This window comes from Balaenoptera ricei, chromosome 6 (assembly GCF_028023285.1).
Source record: "Balaenoptera ricei isolate mBalRic1 chromosome 6, mBalRic1.hap2, whole genome shotgun sequence".
Classification (NCBI taxonomy): Eukaryota; Metazoa; Chordata; class Mammalia; order Artiodactyla; family Balaenopteridae; genus Balaenoptera; species Balaenoptera ricei.
Window position 1 is genome coordinate 3,040,658 of NC_082644.1, and position 19,345 is coordinate 3,060,002.

At 42.1% G+C, this 19,345-nt stretch overlaps 1 protein-coding gene across 6 annotated transcripts in view; it reads left to right on the forward strand.

Annotated features, from left to right (window-relative positions):
* Window positions 1–19,345, forward strand: part of CLCN3 (chloride voltage-gated channel 3) — an 84,565-nt gene that overhangs the window by 54,977 nt on the left and 10,243 nt on the right. For all 6 annotated transcript variants that reach the window (XM_059926741.1, XM_059926740.1, XM_059926743.1 and 3 more), the window contains 8 exons: window positions 2,785–2,884; window positions 4,195–4,382; window positions 5,371–5,493; window positions 6,656–6,862; window positions 8,969–9,049; window positions 9,976–10,521; window positions 12,802–12,988; window positions 15,496–15,894. In XM_059926741.1, coding sequence (XP_059782724.1) covers window positions 2,785–2,884; window positions 4,195–4,382; window positions 5,371–5,493; window positions 6,656–6,862; window positions 8,969–9,049; window positions 9,976–10,521; window positions 12,802–12,988; window positions 15,496–15,894 — 1,831 coding nt within the window. The remainder of the gene's footprint in view (window positions 1–2,784; window positions 2,885–4,194; window positions 4,383–5,370; window positions 5,494–6,655; window positions 6,863–8,968; window positions 9,050–9,975; window positions 10,522–12,801; window positions 12,989–15,495; window positions 15,895–19,345) is intronic.

Here is a 19,345-nt window from a genome sequence, read left to right on the forward strand (position 1 = left end):
TGGCAGGTGGATTCTTAACTACTGCGCCACCAGGGAAGCCCCTGAGAACGGTTTTAATCCAGTGTGCCTAAATCACACACACTATAAATTCCGTACCTTGTGTGATTGTTAGGTAAACACAGTTGTACTTGGAAGTGTATTACTTTACAGAGTCACTGACATATTCAGAGAGGGTTTAAATGTGTTGTTCTCAAGTGAGGGGTAGGAAAGGGTCCATAGATACCGTGTTTATAAAATTTTAGAGAAAACTGAAACTAAAACCACAACACACATCCCTTTTTTTCTCAGGTTATGAAAGTAGTCCATGGTCCTTGAAAACATTTCAAATAATATAACAATAAGTGTGAAGTAGTCAGCGAGTGTCCTAGCTATTCACATCAATCATCTCTTTCTAAGTAAGTCAAATATCATTTTCAGTGCTTTAATATATGCTTATATAAGCATAAAACTCTGTTAAAGCTGGGAAGTTCTACATGTAGATGTTCTTACTGTTGTTCTTAAAGCATCAAATTAAAAAAAAAGAAAACTTTCTATTTCAGTGCATATAGCTATCTAATTCCTTTTTCCCGTAAACTTTTTATTATCCTTGTAGCCCTCCTACCCCAGATTATTTTGAAGCAAATCAGCATTATATCATTTCAGATATTTATGTCAGTATTTCGCAGGATGGTAGCAATCTAATTCTCATTCCGCTTTTATTTGTTAGCTTGACTTTTTCTATAAAGAGAACCTTCCCACACCAATTATCTGGATTCGCTCAAGTTCGGATTGTACAGAGAAGGGAGGAAGTTTGACACCTCACGGCTCCCTAGCGCCCTCAGAGTTGACCAGTGAGGTTTTGGTTTGCTTGTTTGGTTGCTGTTTCTGTATCTTCATGGGTCTAAACGTATTTGATGTGTTTTAATCATCACAATTATTATCCTTATGGATGCCCATGTTATTCCATTTCTGACCAGTGGCAGCTTACTTAGGTTGGTGTCTGAGCCCTTTGGCCCGTGCTTGGTAGACTTTGATGTATCCCGGGAAGACAAGATAATCCTGGCTCATGTTACACGTTTCCTGCACCGAACCTGGACCTCTCCAAGGAGCTCTGGTTCCTTTGAAGGAAAACGGTACACAGGCAGCGGGAGCGCTGGAGGCTCTCACTGCTTGCAGGCTGGCCATTGTTTCTAGCCTCTTAAGTTTAGAGGAACCTTCTAATTTAAATTAAATGCTGGAGGGCTTTCATTTGACTTCTAGTCCTTAAACCTGTATCTCCTTTCAGCCAAGCCCGGAATCTCAGCGTCACATGCATTGATTCTCCTCACAACACACACACAGCAGATGTGTTATTTCAGAATAATGCTGCCAACACTCTCGCCAGCAATATGCTTACTGAAGAGTTTGTGTTTTCTTTTTTTACGATACTTTTTGTCCTTCGTGTTTATCCCACTAGGGTTATACATACAAATTACTTTCTTTTATAGTCCCTGTGTCTCCCAACTTATTGCCTTCCTCCTCTTACAGGTAATGATTCACGCTTTCAGTGTTATGTTTTGTCCCTTTATTTTTTAAAATACAAGCATATATATTTACTTATTTTTCTTAGATAAATGGTAGCGTCCTGTACACACTTATACTTTGCTTTTCGCCCCCAAATGATACTGCATTTATCTCATTCTTTTTTAATGGCTTCAGAGTTTTTCATGACATAGATGTACTGCAGTTTATTTAACCAGTACTCTATTGATGAACATTTAGATGATTTTCAAATTTTTACTTAATGTTATATCTCATTAAACATTACAGTTATTCTTACTTAGAGGAAGAAGCAACATGAGGTTTATTGTTTTTGAAAGGAATGACCTACCTTCAATTCTAAAGAATGGTTAATATCTGTGATTGGTTGCTTATAATATAGAAGGAATAAAATTGCCGCATTCAATTTAGGACTTACTGAGTCTTTTGAATGGAGCCTTGTGGCTTGAAATAGAGCAAATGTTTGAAATAGGCCAGATCATTGAATTCCGGCTGTAGCCCTCCCGTGGGATGAAGGAGCACTGAAGTCCTGGCCCGAGAATGTGGCTTTGTAAAGCAGCTGTGGTAGTAGGACAGAAGAGGTTTGGGCAAGTTAGGGATCGTTTCTTAGGAAGAGAGGAGAGACTTGCCCTCTTGTGTCTTAGAGTGAGATCTAGAAATCAAATCTGTTGCCGTCCTGCGAATCTTACCTCCTGCTCTGTATTTGTAGAGGACGTTTCTGCCTTACACAGTGATGGGACCCTTCCCCTGGGATTGGAGCGCTCCATTCCCGCATATTACAGGCCTACACATTTTGGCATCCCCTTTATTCACATGACTGCTTTGTACTACATTTATGGGCATAGTACTGTTACTCACTGACCTTGCCTTTTAAAGACTATTATATTCCACTTAACTGCTAGAAGCAGAGAATGAGCAGGGAATGACAGACATTTCAAGCTATAATGTCTTATTTCTGTTAATATAAAAGATGTATACCAGCTAAGATTGATTCAGTTTAAAACAATCTATGTCAGACTTTATGTGGTTTGTGGACCCCTTTGCTCTCATCCTGTGGTTCTTGTTTAAAATACAGATTTCTGGGTAAATGCTTGTCATCTGGGTCACAGGTGTCTGACCCCGTGATTCTGCCCCAAACTCACTTATCCCATTATTTAGTTCAGAAGGTACTGTTCCATGTATAGTAACTGAGAAAATCGTTAGATTCTAGAATTGTGGCTTCTGTTCGTAGTTTGAAAAATGAAGCATAAACGTTTCTAATTTCAGATCAACAGCAAAAAGAAAGAATCAGCATGGGAAATGACAAAGAGTTTGTATGATGCGTGGTCAGGATGGCTAGTAGTAACACTAACGGGATTGGCATCAGGTAAAGAAAATTTTTAATGTAACCCTTTCTTGGTTAACAGGATAATAAATAGTTCTCCGCTCCTTCTTGCAATTTTTTTTCAGGTACTTTTCGATTTTTAGAAGCATTTGTTTTGTTTCTTTTCTTCAAAAAAAATCTTCCTAAATATAAGACTAGGAGGCAGGAGGCTCAGGGTTCTAGTCTTGGCTTTGTCACCTTATGTGTCTATCCAATTTGGTTGATCTTTCTCGCTCACTTTCTTTATCTGTAAAATACATGGTTTGGACCAGATGATCAGTGAAGTATATCTTAATGTTAACATCACAGTAAATAGCTAATATTTATTGAGTGCTTCCTGTGTGTCATACACTGTTCCAAAAGCTTTACGTGTGTGTAAACCTCATGGCAATCCTGTGGTCTGAGTCTTAACAGACGAGGGGACTAAGCACAGAGAGCTTAAGCGACTTGACCGAGGTCATGTAGCTAGAGAGTCGGCAGGCCACGGTCAGAGCCCACACTTAAGCTCCGTGTGGGCTGCACCATGCCCAGAGGCCCTCTGGGTGAGACTTTAATAGCAGTTGAAGATGTGAAAACAAACACGAAGGGCTGTTTTACTGACTTTCAGCTTCCACTGTGGAAGATTATGTCCCGAAGAACATGAGGGAAAGTTAAAATTTGTGTAGAGAGTAGAGGCATCTGATACCCCTTATTGGCTGGCCACTGTTTATGTGACCCATTGATCTTTTTATATGAGAAGGACCTAGATTTTGACCATAAATTTGTGTATTCTCTGTATTCTGTCAGTAAGATGATCTTGGTATATTTGATTTTCTGTTAAAAGAAAAAAAAAAACCTGGTAGTCTGTCACAGTAATTCATTAATGCCATGAGTTTCACTAATTCTAACGGATATTCCATTTTAATGAGCTTGAGATCCTTTGTAAATCTATGGATTAGGTTTCAGATTAAAACACACTAGTAAAAACTATGACTTTCACAACCTGAGATGAGCCCCTCCTGCCAGGTAGGTTGTCTTTGGAAGATTCCGACACATTTTAAAAATCACAGTGAATTTTAATGATGTAAGTAGTTTTAATTTCAAGCGAAGGATAACAATTTTATTTTAAAGAATAGCTATTTACACTTTTTAAAAAGTAACAGAAACTTATTTCTAATACGACTTGAAATCTTAAATTTGTGTAGTATTCCCTTTATGACCCTTTATTTGTAGGGAGTCCCCAGCTTTCCTTGACCCTTTTAACCTGATAGTTCTGGGCTCCCCAGAAATGGACTGCGACTGCCTGTTTTCACCACCTCCAACGTTTTTTCCAGGGGCATTGGCTGGTTTAATAGACATCGCCGCCGACTGGATGACTGACCTCAAGGAGGGCATCTGCCTTAGCGCACTGTGGTACAACCACGAACAGTGTTGCTGGGGGTCTAATGAAACCACATTTGAGGAGAGGGATAAATGTCCACAGTGGAAAACATGGGCCGAATTAATCATAGGGCAAGCGGAGGTGAGTCTTGCTTTGTCTCAAAGTGAATTAATAATTGATACCGTGAAATGAGTCTCCAATTCATTTAATTGTAGAATTAATCACATGTTAGATGACTGCAACTGCATTAAAGGAAAATAAAGAAAGAAATGTAATAGGATAGAATGGAAAGTATGAGAATACGTTGGCGTGAGTAAAATGTGGGTACTGTTTCAAGAGGCTCTTCTGTTAACTGCATAGCCACATACAAATCTGCTGGGTTATGACGTAAAATGTGTTTCTTATTGTAGAAAAGAAGTGCGGTAGGAGCTGTGTAACCACAAAGTGCCTATTAACATAATACATCACAATTGTTTGGGAAGTATGAATTATCAAAAATTGTAGTGAAAATAAGCCTTCAAACTGGAGATATCTTGCAGAAATGCCTAGATTTTTCTTTGTGGCATGACAGTTTTTAAATGAGTATTTTACTATTGTTGATGTTCTATAAAGAACATTTTAGAAGTTAGAATATTATATTTTATATATATATATATATGGTTACATGGTAAGCTATGGATATGTTTTTAAAATTTTATCGTAGCTGAATTTTAGCACTAAAAAGACTATGTTTGCTGGTGAAGATGGGCAGTATGCTGTTTCTCACTTAATCTTCAGGAGAATCGCAGCAAAATAAAATCTGAGTGTGAAGCTAGTTTTGTCTTCACCAACTGTTTCCAAAAAGTGGTTTGTGGGTTGGCGGAGATTGAAGTGCAGCTGAGATTCTTGGCAACAAGACTTTGAGGATCAGGAAGAAGCTAGGAAAAATATTAAATAGATTGTCTCCTTGGTGTGTATACAAATACGTTTTTAGATTCTACTTAAATATTTTGTTCATGTAAAGCTTTTATTATTGTGGCAGTAAACCAGGAAACTTCGACAGGTTTTACCCAAGCTGCTGAGGTGGCAAGCGCTTGAATTAGTGGTGCCCGTAAATTAAGTTCATGCTACTGAACGATTTGTTTTTTAGGGTCCTGGTTCGTACATCATGAACTACATAATGTACATCTTCTGGGCCTTGAGTTTCGCCTTTCTTGCCGTTTCCCTGGTGAAGGTGTTTGCTCCGTACGCCTGTGGCTCTGGGATTCCAGAGGTAAGCCATGCAGTGTTTCGTGTCATTAACATTTTGCAGTTGTGATACTGATCTTTTTGCCTGTAGGGGGGAAAAGTAGTGGTTTTTCTGGGGAAGTGGTTTGTTTGTAATATGAAAAAGAAAATTTTTAAAATGTCAGCTGATAGTAGACATCTTTGAAAGAAATTCTTCCCCATACTCGTTTCATTGTTTTTTTGTGGAGGTTGATTTTTTTTCCTCACTACGAATTTCGCACATGACTAAACGAATATCAGCACTCAGCTAAACACCAAGAACCTGGAAAATATCTTGCAGCCTAAAGTTCTTTGGTGACTTAGTTGATGTTTTGCTCTCATGAACTGGATTTGATTACGTTCATTTTCTTTTTATAACTATCTTTTAATTAGATAAGTTAATAATCCTTGAATTTGGCAGATAACATTTATAACCCTTTTGTACTTTAAAATAAATATTTGATCATAGTGGGTCCATAGTACAAACTTTTGGGTTTTATTTTTTATCAACAGTGACTTAAAGAAGAATATACTTAGGATTGAACATGATGTGAACTTATTTCTTTTCCCTTTTTAGTTTTCTGTCTTAAATAAGTTACTAGCTTTTTCTAGTGCATTGCTTTTAAAAACAATTTTAGTGATTTTAAAGCTGTATTAATTAAGAATATCTTTAATAAGGAGCAATACTGTGTAGTATTTAGCAGTTGTCACTCATCCTTCTTAATATATAGGAAAATATTACACATTATTACAGTACTCTGAGAAGGCACAATATCTTTAAAGGCAAAATATCTTCATTTCTGACACAGAATGTCTGAAATGTATCTAACTGTTGTATTATATGTCTGTAACAGAAATATCCCAATTTACCATTTGCTGGTTATGTAATTATACCCCTTGCATTGAAGTCTGTAGCCCCTTAACATGGCCTGGTATTTTAGTTTTGTTCATGAGATAGGGTTGCCTTCTATCCTTGCTGGGGAAGAGAATTAGAATACGTTACAGATTTATTATATAGAGCATAATAGTTCAAGCTTTCAGAAAATGAATTGTGAATCTTTCCATTGTCCACCAAAGTTTGCAGGGTGAGTAAAACAAGAGAGTAATCTATTAGTTAAGGTCTCATGTTTCTTAAAGGAAATTAAGCTGCCTTGATCTTTCCTTTGTAGATTAAAACTATTTTGAGTGGATTCATCATCAGAGGCTACTTGGGAAAATGGACTTTAATGATTAAAACCATCACATTAGTACTGGCTGTGGCATCAGGTTTGAGTTTAGGAAAAGAAGGGCCCTTGGTACACGTTGCCTGTTGCTGTGGAAATATCTTTTCCTACCTCTTTCCGAAGTACAGCACAAATGAAGCTAAGAAAAGAGAGGTAAGCGTCTTCTTTTGTTTGACAGATGAACATCTGTTACATAGACTTAATCAGTGAAGAATTTCCTAGTGTAAAGATCACATTGGGTAAATTCTGTATTCAGATTACAATTTTAATGTGTTCTGAATGATCTCCAGTATCTGTCTGGAGTCCATCCCCAGTGCGGCTCACTCCTGTATTTCAGGGAGGTTTAGATGGCCTGGTGTCCGTTGGTTTCAGCTGAATTTCACAGAGGTTTGCATTTGTTTTTGCTTTGCCTGACACCTCTCCTCCTCTGAAGTGTTTCCCAAATGTAACATTGTTTTTACTCCCGTTTCTCCGATCAGTGTTTCTCCTGGGGTGGGCCATCTCACCAGCTGTCTTCCTCTGGAGGAGGTGTCTGATGCCCACTGGGAGAGGTGTGTCATCTCAGAGAGCTCTCTGGCACCTTACAGAAGCTCAAAGGGTCTTTAACCTCCTGAGGTTACATCAGAGATTCACGTTAAGGGGATACAGGACTTCCTCTTGCCTGAGATCTTCCAGGAGACCTTTAAACTTGATATATCATAGAGTTCCCCTGATGTTTCTAGGTTGCTGTGGATATTTTCTAGAAGAAAAGTGGGCTCCTGGGACCTTCTTATTAGCTCTAGACTTTGGGAGCCCAGTCCCCTCCTGTTTCCCCAGTCTCAACTGCATTTGTCTACCCAGTGCAGTTCCTTTACTTGCTATTGTACCTTGACATTTGTGGGGTAAGATTTTAATTTCTATTTATTCATTATAAGTACAAAAATCAATTTATTAGAAAATATTATAGAAATTAAATTCACCCAGATTTTAATGTGCACACTGTGAAGATTAGTAATGTTTATGACATTAACTTGATTCTGACACCTTGGCGCGTAAATGACTAGAGTTCACACGTTAGTTGAAAGCATTTAGGCTTCGTATTTTGGCCTTCTTCCCTTGACCACTTCCTTGACGTGTTTAAATTAAGTGATTCTTAGATATTTATGAAACAGACAAAAACATCTGTGACTTTTAGGTATACGGGTGCTACCTTGATTGTAAAATTCTATTATATTAAACGTAGAATCAGAGAATTCAGTTAAGTCTGTTGTCTGCAATCCTGTTGGTGGAAAAAAACAAAACGGTAAGTTAGATATGCTCTCCCTCCTCCCCCACATAAGCAGTCTGCCTTCTAAAGCCAGGTACAATTTAATTAAAACAAGTATTTGTTCATTTTTAATTTACCAACTACTGACTCTGGAGCCTGACTATGGAGTTCGTGCTCTTAACACTTACAGTGTAATTTTTATTATTTCAAATTTCTCTTTCAGAGATGTCAGAATTCACCATTTGAGGAAATGCTTTGGTAGCCTCAGATATTTACTGGAGTAAAGTAGTGAAAGGAATAAAGACTTAGGAAAGTACTTGATTACCAGTAGGTGCCCAGTGACTTGCTATGTGTGTTTGGCTTCGCCCTGGTGGGAGGTGGGCAGCGTTCACTGGCCGCCTGGGGACGGGAGGGAGGCCCGCGCGTGCTGTTTCTTCCTTGCTGTGGCCTGTGGTGCGCGTGCGCCCTCGGGCGGCCGTGGTTTGCACCTTCAGCCGAGGGTCCCCTGGGGGCAGGAGCGGGCTCTTCAGAGGACTTAGGGAACGGAACCTGTAGGGAGCGCTATAGGTTTTAAGTTCCCTGGACATTTCACTAGCACGTGGGCTGGAGTAATTATTAATGATGCAGCAGTGAGCTCCAAAATCTGAAGAAATAATATCCTGTTTAAAAACAAACAAACAGCTCTCTCCACTGGTCTCTCTCCACTGGTGTCCTCAAGCACACATCTCGAAGGTTGTCTGTGGTCATTGCCTTTTCTTTACATCCTGCTTATTACATTGGTATATCTCGCGCAAATGTTTTTTGACTGAATATTGAATATAAGAGTGACCTTTCAATTAAAGCAGAAGAGAAGAAAATCTTTTTAGAAGAAATATTTGCCTTTGCTTGGAGAGAGGGAGACATGTGAGTTAAATTCAGAAGGGCATTTCGAAAATTTGAGTAACATGAAGAATTTGTGTTTGGTATATTTGAGTTTATAAGAACATGTGAAATAACCTGCATCCTCTTTGTAGGTGCTATCAGCTGCCTCAGCTGCAGGTGTTTCTGTAGCTTTTGGTGCACCGATCGGAGGAGTTCTTTTCAGCCTGGAAGAGGTAGGTTAAAAACAACAACAACCAGCAATTAAAATTATGTATAATTACCATTACACATGTATTTTGGCACACTTTTCAGTTTTATAGCTAGTGTAATAGACACAGACTTTGCTTTTAAGTTTTCAAATTTATTTTCATAGTTATTTTCCACTCTTTCTTACATTAAAAAGTCATGAAAAGTAATATATATGTTCTTTATTGAGAAAAGTCTTTTTAAAATATTATTCATGTATAAAATGTTAGTGATTATTTAAAATTTAACTTTGTTGAACATAAGAGTAAGCACAAATAGAAAATATTGGAAACAATCCTTATTGGCTAAATTATAGCCTTGTTTTTATTTAAAGATTTTTAATCAGTTTCTAAGTCTTTTTAAGTTTTTCTTGTGTGATTATTTCTATGGCAGTTATTAATGTTTAAGGAAATAATTCTGGTTGCCTCAGTGGAATATTTTGTTTTTGTGTTCTCACTGGTGCTTAAGAGTTTTTACACATTTACACAAAAATGTGACTTAGAAATGTTTAAAATTTACTTTTCCCCACCAGTTGTTTATGTTCTTCTTTTTGCTTTAATATATAAGAGGGAAGTTAAATACTTCTTTATGAACTAACAGGAGTTGGTGGTGGTACATTTATTCTTAACTACCATGATTGAATTGGCATGAAGCTCATGTTAAAAATAACACAATGCTACGTATTTTAAATAATTATTAGACACTTATAATCAGTTGATACTGTGAATTAGTAATGATGTGATAGCCAAAGTTACTAAATAGTTGTCTTTTTCTTACCACGGTAAAATCCATTATATGTAAATTCTAGCTGCAGCAAAATTTAGAGTGTTGATATTTACTGTTGAAGTTATAACATATCAGAACTATCTTATAAAATTATAGCATTAATTTTTCTTTTCCTTTTTTTTTTTAGGTTAGCTATTATTTTCCTCTAAAAACTTTATGGAGATCATTTTTTGCTGCTTTAGTGGCTGCGTTTGTTTTGAGATCCATCAATCCATTTGGTAACAGCCGTCTGGTCCTTTTTTATGTGGAGTATCATACACCGTGGTACCTTTTTGAACTGTTTCCTTTTATTCTCCTCGGGGTATTTGGAGGGCTGTGGGGAGCCTTTTTCATTAGGGCAAACATTGCCTGGTGCCGCCGACGCAAATCCACCACGTTTGGAAAGTACCCTGTTCTCGAGGTCATCATTGTTGCAGCCGTCACTGCTGTGGCAGCCTTCCCTAATCCCTACACGAGGCTCAACACCAGCGAACTGATCAAGGAGCTTTTCACAGACTGCGGCCCCCTGGAATCCTCTTCTCTCTGCGACTACAGAAATGACATGAACGCCAGTAAAATCGTTGATGACATTCCTGATCGTCCAGCAGGCCTTGGAGTATATTCAGCTATATGGCAGTTATGCTTGGCGCTCATATTTAAAATCATAATGACAGTGTTCACTTTTGGTATCAAGGTAGGTGCTCCTGTGAGGTGATACGTAAGTAGTCTTGGCATGTTCAGAACTTGTATGTGGAACGAGAAATGAAAGTTTTATCTAAAGATGGTTGCTTCATAAATGTAGGCTGAAAAAGTTATCTTTTGGGTTCAGTTCTTAGTAATGAAAAGAAGAATTTTTTAGGATATATTGTTGAGCATGGTATTTCTTGCTGGGTTAACAACTTACCCCAAACCCAGCAGCTTAAGAGAACCGCTTACTATGCTCTTGATGTTGGGTCAGTAGGATGGGAGGGTCTCACCTGGGCATATTGTGTTCGTGGTCAGTTCCACGGTTGTCATCAAGACACGGCTCGGCTGATCATTTCAAAGCCATTCGTGTGTCAGGCATCTCAGAGCCATTCGTGTGTGAGGCATCTCAGAGCCATTCGTGTGTCAGGCACCTGGGCCGAGCAGGTTCAGACAGCTGGGGGGGACCATCTGGGCCCCTGCACTGTCTGTCTCTGGTTTTTCCCTCGTGGTGGCCTCAGGGTGGGTGGATTCCTCACATGGTGGCAGTTCAGGGTCCCCAGAGCATGGTTCCAAGAGGACCGTTTCTAACCTAGCCGAGGATGTCCTGCAGCACGCCTCCTGTTGAGTTCGGTTTCTCTGCGCGGTCACAGAGGCCCCGGGTTCAGGGAGGGGACACACACTCTGCCTCAGAGTGGGAAGGGATGTCAGAGAATTCATCATTATCTTTTAAAACCACTTTTAGTAGCTTCCTGTTGCTGCTGTGACAAATTACCCCCAAATCGCATACATTTATTACAGTTCTGGACATCAGAAATCCAAATTGGATCTCCCTGGGCTAAAGTGAAGATGCAAACAGGGATTTACGGGGGTTCTGGGGGGGAGTCCGTCGTCTTGCCTTTTCCAGCCTCCACGTGCCTTGGTTCCTGGCCCCCTTCGTTCATCCTCAGAGCCATGGCTGGTCAAGTCTTTGCTTTATCTCAGCGGTCTGACACGAGCTCTTCTAAAGCCTTCTTTCACATTTAAAAAGCCTTTGTGATTACTTCAGGCCCACCCATATCATCAGGGTAATCTCCTGTTTTCAGGTCAGCTGATAAAACAACCTGAATCCCCCCTGTGTGCGGCGGACCGATTCCCAGGAATTAGGATGTGGGTGTGTGTGGGGAGCCCTTGCTCTGCCTCCTGTATCACTGTGGGATGTTGGCTGGAGAGGGCCCTGTGGGCTCAGAGCTCAGTCACTAGGCCTGGGAGTACCAGGCCTTTCCACCAGGGGTTTCAGGCAGCTAGGCCTTGTGCCCTGGGACATTGCTTCTTTTGAATTTATGAAAGTGAGAATAACATTCATCAGTTAGTGATTTGCCGGAGATGTAATTCTTACGATCGTCAGTGATGTGTGTGGGAATCAGATGTCTGTCCTTCGGACCCTCGTTCTTTAAAGGCCGGCACCTGTGGCTGACGCAGCTGCTACCATTCACCGATGACACAGCACCGTGAGCCACGGGGAGGACAGCTGCAGCTCAGCAGACTGCAGCAGCAGCAGCCTTTGAACCACCGTCTCTCTCTTCTGTTGGGCTCTGCCTTAGTCCGCTGGGCATGTGGGTTAAGTGATAGAAAAGCCGTGATTAAGTGATAGAAAAGCCGTGAAGTTTCCCCTTTTTTCATAGAGAACCAAGTTAGAAGAGCCACTACAGCCCCCACTTCTGCAGGGAGTCTGCTCTGTAAATCCAGCTTTCTCCCACGGAAGCCAGAGGCAGCGGGCAGGCCGCCAAGGCCCACGTTGCCCTCCACTCTGGCTGAGGGCCTATCTGGTGGGAGAGTGAAACGTCTGTTTTGATCCCTTCTGTGTGCATATTCTTTTCATGACCTGACACAGTTGTCAACACGTATTGCTCTGTGCTGGGCTCGTTTCGTGCCTGGCAGGTTGGAGCTGTTGGTCTTTTAATATTGGTTAAATAGTTGGTCTGCACTGTTCCTGGTTTCCTCACTAAATTGAATCAAGAAAACTGTGCGCCTTTTAATCATTTCATGTATGTGTGTATGTAAGGGACCGGCATGAAGAGACCCCTGAGCTAACGGAGAAATAACCCTTGGGTCACCTTCTCTTTGGGCTGGGGAGTGTGGGTTGTTACTTTGTAACTGAGCTGGTGGGATTGTTGCCCTTACAGTTAGAACAAGGGTTTGCTGCAGTTCCCTTTGCGCCAGGATTCCGTGCTGCGCCTCAAGGCTTAGACCGTCGGTCTGGAGCAGGCGCGCAGGGGACGTGCCTCACCGAGCGCTTGCCCCGTTGCAGGTCCCGTCGGGCTTGTTCATCCCCAGCATGGCCATCGGCGCGATCGCCGGCCGCATCGTGGGCATCGCAGTGGAGCAGCTGGCCTACTATCACCACGACTGGTTCATCTTCAAGGAGTGGTGTGAGGTCGGGGCCGACTGCATCACCCCCGGCCTTTACGCCATGGTCGGCGCGGCCGCCTGCTTAGGTAACGGGGCCCTGCGCATGCGCGCGTGTGCCTGGGGCCGGGAGAGGAGCGGGGCGGGGGAGGAGGGCACGGCGAGGCATGCGGCCTGTGCAGCGCTGGTTTTCATCTCGCCAGTCCCTGCACACTTGTGAAGGCAGCACCGTAGGAGCAGTTAACGTCTTTTTAATATCGCGTGATGCTGTAGGGCAGAAAACATCTCAGTACAACAGAGCCTTGATTTGAATCCTGGCCAAGGAGGTGTTTGTTTTCTCGTTGTCGGGGTGCGTGGCTTACCTGCAGCCGCTCTAGCGCGGTTCCTGGGTTAGCGCTCCGCAGAGCTTCGGGGAACCTGTACTCCGCCTCCGCACAGGTTCCCCGTCAGCCTTAGTAAAAGGTTCTTTACCAGGCTGCCTCCATTTAAGATGCATTTACAGCCGAAGGAAAAAACTAACTAGTGCTTTAAGGCAAAGAAAAGCAAAATGTCTGCATTACATTCTTAAGAGTCTATTTTTTGTCCTCTTGGACATGGAAAGTCATTATTTTATTTTATATTTAAAACGTCAACTAAACTTTGGTTATAATATTTAACTGTAGTTGGTATTTTGACTCAGGTTTGTTCAGTGAGCCAGAATTGTGTAGTTATTGATCTTCCAAAGTGTCATATTAAATGCAAGTGTTGGGAGGAATCGTTGTCGGCAGAGCAGCAAGTAGGCATCCGCTTTGCGGCGAGCGCCGCCGCGCGGGGTGCGGTGCGCGGTACAGAAAGCAGCGTGAGCGTGGGCCCTCCCCTCGCGAGCCGCGGGTCGGGGGACGAGGCCGGCGCTGCTTAAACGGAGGAGCACGGCGCGAGGCGATGGGCTCCAGCGATCCAGAGGGAGGGTGGCGGCAGGGGCTCTGGAAGAGGAGCAGGGCTTGAAGGGGCTGCCTTTGTTGAAGAGGACAGTGACGTGCAGACAGCGGGGTCGGGACGGGTGAACGCGGCACGCGGGGGGCTTCGGAGAACCTGGCAGTGTTGAAGTAGAGAGTGCGTTTTGGGCACTTTGGGAAAGAAAGGTGGATTGGTGAGAAGGAGGCAGTGACTTAGGTCAGGATGAACTTCTATTTGGAACTGGTCAGATCCGTGGTAGGGTTGTGGCTTTGCCATTTTTAGTGTGATGATTTTGGGAAAATTCCTTTACTGCTTGATTTTTATCTTTCTTATCTTTAAAATGGAAATAATAACTACTTATTTCCTACAGTTGTTTTTGAGGATTATGTAAAATAAAATGCATATAAAGCTGTTAGCACGGTGCCTGGTAAAATACGTGCTTGGTTAAAAAAATAAAAGCCTTTGTAAACCGCCTAGGGTATCCCAGGCATAGTGTAGATACCTAATATATAGTAGGTTCTTTCTCCCTTTTATTTTTAGGTTAAAAAACAAAAAGAAAGAGCTTTAGCTTCACACAGTATCAACTGACAAACCCTGGTAGGTTTTTGAGCAAAGGAGCAACATGGTGAAAGTAGCACTTAGGGAAGTTAACCTGGGGACATGGCTTATAAAGTGGATGGAAGGTAATGGGGCCCGCAGTCAGGGAGGTTGGATGAAACAGTATTCAGATTCAGGAGCCGAGACTTGAGGGTCTGACTAGGTGGGTGATAGTGAGAATACTGAGAAAGGGGCCCCTAGATAGATGTTTGCAGAGCACATCAGCTAGGACTAGGTGAGAGTCTAGACGTTGGGATAGAGTAAAGGGATGAACCAGGAGCGGCCACTAGGTTGTCAGGAGGGATGTGTTGTCTGGTCCTGGAGTTGGGGGCCGGGATGGGAGCTCTCTGGGGGAGAAGAGGGGTTTGGCTTTGCGTGTGTGGTGGTTTCTGCTACAGTGGGTCCCCCAGAGTCTTCACAGTTGGAAATGAGACCAGCGTAGCCGGAAGATAAGGTGTGGGTAGCCAGAGACACGGGACCGACACAGTGCAGGTGGAGGGGCCTGGGTCAGGGAGGCCTCAGCAGAGAGCAGGGCTCACAGTGGTGATCTGGTAGATACCTGGAATAGTTCAGGTGAGTTTTCTAAGTGGGGGCATTACACTGTTACCAGAAACCGCAAGGCGTCAGAGTGTTTTATTCATTTTGAAGAGATTTAGAGGAGAGAAATGTATTAATTTAATATTCTACCCACGAGTTTAATTTGTAAATTGGTAGTAAACAAATTAGCTATGCTGTGCTTCACCAAGTTCTTTAAGAATTAATTGTAAGCTTTTATAGCGGTGAAATTATGTCTTTGTGATAGCAGTAAACCAAAATGGCAAACTGTATTAGTCGGTCAGCTGTGATTTTTTTATCTGAAGTAAACCAGTTTTAAAATGTTATTTTAATAGTCTTCTGTGTTATAAACAAAGAAGATGGTTTCTCTAGATCTTATTAAAATAGCGATGATCCTTTTCACTAAGTTCTGTTTATAATTTGCGTCCCCCTGCCTAGTGCGGAAATTCTACCACCGTGGATTGATGAGGACCCTGCCCTTCCTGACCTGTGGTCTTATTTTTTTCAGGTGGTGTGACGAGGATGACCGTGTCCCTGGTGGTCATTGTTTTTGAGCTCACTGGAGGCTTGGAGTATATTGTTCCCCTGATGGCTGCAGTAATGACCAGTAAATGGGTTGGAGATGCCTTTGGGAGGGAAGGCATTTATGAAGCTCACATCCGGCTAAATGGATACCCTTTCTTGGATGCAAAAGAAGAATTCACTCATACCACCCTGGCTGCCGATGTCATGAGACCTCGGAGGAGTGACCCTCCGCTGGCCGTCCTGACCCAGGACAACATGACCGTGGATGACATAGAAAACATGATTAACGAGACCAGCTACAACGGCTTTCCTGTCATAATGTCCAAAGAGTCTCAGAGATTAGTGGGATTTGCCCTCAGAAGAGACCTGACAATTGCAATAGGTACCCTTTTAAAGAACTACACACACATATACGTCTATCTACGGCTCTGTCTATTGGTGTCTAGATACCTAGGTGGACAAATATAAATATAGAATAGATTTCTGAAAGAAAGCAAAGCTATAAAATTTAATTGGTTGGGTTCATGGGGACAAGTGGTGTATTTTATGTCTCGTAATATCTTAGGTTCTTTAGGAAAGGAATTTACCCTTCCGTGGGATGTTTTCCAGCTAAATACTGTTTTATCTTCTGATTTGGCATTGTTATCGGAGACTGGAGTCAGACTCTTTTTTTTCTCACTCAGATAAGTCTTGTTACGTTGACAATATTCATAATAGCATGTTAATATAAGGCCTTAGTAACTGCCGAGGCGTACAGCTAAATACCTTCTTGTAGTTAATAAAGTTGGCTTATTTGAATGCAGGTTATTGAAAATTCCATCATCTTTGGTCTGTCTCATGTCAGATCCGTAGGGTTTTGCTTTTTCAATTTTTGGATGTAGATTTACAGTATTGACTTGTAATATATAGTTTAAAGCAGCAGTCCCCAAGCTTTTTGGCACCAGGGACTGGTTTCACGGAAGACAGTTTTTCCACGGACGGGGTGGGTGGGTAGAGGTGGGGGATGGCTCAGGCGGTAATGCGAGCAATGGGGAGCCCACAGATGAAGCTTCATTCGCTCACCCACCCACCCGCCCGTCGCTCACCTCCTGCCGCGCGGCCTGGTTCCTAACAGGCCGTGGACCGGTACTGGCCCGGGGCTGGGGACTCCTGGTTTAAAGCGAAAAAAATCATAGAGATGTTATTCTTGGTTAAATGCCAGGTTGAAAAAGTATATAAGGCATTAACCATCCTATGTTATTTCTTGGATAGAAATTAAACTTCTTCTGAGGAGGAAGCCAATTTTGTTCCTCCAAAAGTTATTTATCCCCTTTCCTTGTAGTCCTGCAGTATTGATGAGGAGCCCAGTAAGGCTTCAGTCCTTTTCCACACAATCTGACTCCTCTTCCCAAACCCCCAGAGGTAATAGAGCAGCGGTCCTCAACCTTTTTGGCACCAGGGACCGGTTTCGTGGAAGACAGTTCTTCCACGGACGGGGCAGGTGGATGGCTCAGGCGGTAATGCGGGCGATGGGGAGCGGCCGATGAAGGTTCGCTCGCTCGCTCGCCCGCCGCTCACCTCCTGCCGCGCGGCTTGGTTGCTAACAGGCCGTGCGCCGGTACCGGTCCGTGGCCCAGGGGTTGGGGGCCCCTGTGATAGAGAGTATTTTCGTCCAGCCGTTGGCTTTGATACTCCTGGTGTTCAGTAGAGGACTCGGAGCTGAACATGTAGAGCGTTCAGCCTGTCCCCAAAGGTCATTCCTGTGAGCCCGTCACCTCCCTCCAGCTTACCTCTGTGGCCACAGGGTGTAAAGTATTTCAGTTCCTGAGCCATTTGAAGAGGGAGGGCTGGGTGGTGTGGGTGGGCAGCGTCTCTCAAAGCAGACTGGAAGCTCTCGGTTTACAAGAGCTCTTCAAGCAGAAAGAAGAAAGAAAGAAAAGAAAAGAGCCTATGCAGAATATCCAGCTCAGCTAAGGAAGAGGCTGCAGCTTTGGGAGACTTGCTCAAAGCCTAGCATTCCCTCGAGCTGATAGACTGGCAGTTGTCCGAGTGGGCGGAGTGTGTGTGTGACGTGGCCGCGTTCAAGTGTTTCAGCCTCTGAGCCGTCACCACGGCCGACCTACAGTCGGAGAAGAGTTTCGCTGTTCACATTTTGTTCTTTACGTTGTAATAGTAAGCGAAAAAGAGAAGGGTCAGAATTTTGGAATTTATGTAGGAATTTAAAGGAAAAAAAGCCCAGGTTTTTAAAAGATAAAGTGGTAAAGTTAAGAATTATTTATATTCCCATTGATTCTGTGGACATATTTTTTAAAAGTTGATTTTATTACTGTCTTGAGAAATAGAACATTGGGATAGCAGATAATGTCAGTTTAAAGGAATAGGGGTACTTTAGATGTGTGAAACAGCAACTCATGTCGTCAGAAGGGTTAGTCACAGCATGATTTTTTTTTAACACACCTTAAATATTTGCCAACATATATTTTGGTAAAGTTTTAGTTTTTGAATGGGAAAAATAAACCTGTACACTAGAGTTTTATATATAATATGTAGTTTATAGATATTTATATAAAATAGTTTATCAAAGGACTGAAAGGAATGCTTGAATAAATTGTGAACTATATACTATGTCTGGGGGTGGAAAACTCAAGATTTTAAAAGAGCAGTTTTCTCCAAATTTATTTATAAACTCGGCATTAAATTTTATGTTATATCGTTAAAAAAATTTTTTTTTTAATTTAATTTTAGTTTTGGCTGCTTTGGGTCTCTGTTGCTGTGTGCAGGCTTTCTCTAGTTGTGGGGAGCGGGGGCTACTCTTGGTTGTGGTGCGCGGGCTTCTCATTGCAGTGGCTTCTCTTGTTGCAGAGCACGGGCTCTAGGGTGTGTGGGCTCAGTAGTTGTGGCTCGTGGGCTGTAGAGCACAGGCTCAGTAGTTGTGGCGCACGGGCTTAGTTGCTCCGCGGCATGTGGGATCTTCCCGGACCAGGACTCGAACCCGTGTCCCCTGCATTGGCAGGTGGGTTCTTAACCACTGCGCCACCAGGGAAGTCCCTTTTTTTTAGTTTGTATGTAGATAGTACATTCACATAGTTCAAATTCGAGAAGATTAAAAGTTTATAGTGATGAATTGCCATACAGAGAAAGAAAAAAAGAGGTATATAGTGAAAAATCTCTCACCCATGACCTCGTAATCACCAGTTTAGCTCCGTAGGCGACTGTCTCCTTGGCTTCTTACGTTTTCTGTAGGTATCATTCTCTGCTTGTGTAAGTAAGTATATACGTTTTCTCCTTTTTTTTAAAACAAGTCATAACATGCTACCCAATACATGCTGTTCTGTCTTGTTTTTTTCACTAAACAATGTTTTTTTTGGACATCTTTCCAAATCATTTTATTTTTAACAGCTACACAGTACTCCACTGAGTGGATGTACCGTGGAATACATCATGATTTTTTAAATCTGCTTCCCACTGATGGACATTTAAGATGTTTTCAGCGTTGCTATGATAAAAATTGCTGCCTCACATATCTGATAACCTTGTGTACTTGACGTTTTGCCTATGCAGATGTAGGGAAATACTAGAAATGGAATCGCTGGACCAGAGAGTAGCGCGTCTGTAATTTTGTAAGGTATTTTCAGATTGCACGAAGTCGTGGTTCTGCCATGGACTCTCTCACCAGGAGATGACAGTTTACTGTGTTAAAGTTTAGTCCAAATGGAGAGACATTCCTCCTGCATTTTTTTGGTCCAGATGGAAAAGTGAGGCTGAATGTTTTATAGATTTGTTTAAAATGAAGCATATATTTAATACTACATTTATAGTGTGAATTGAATCATCTTTCCTATCTTCCACCTTAA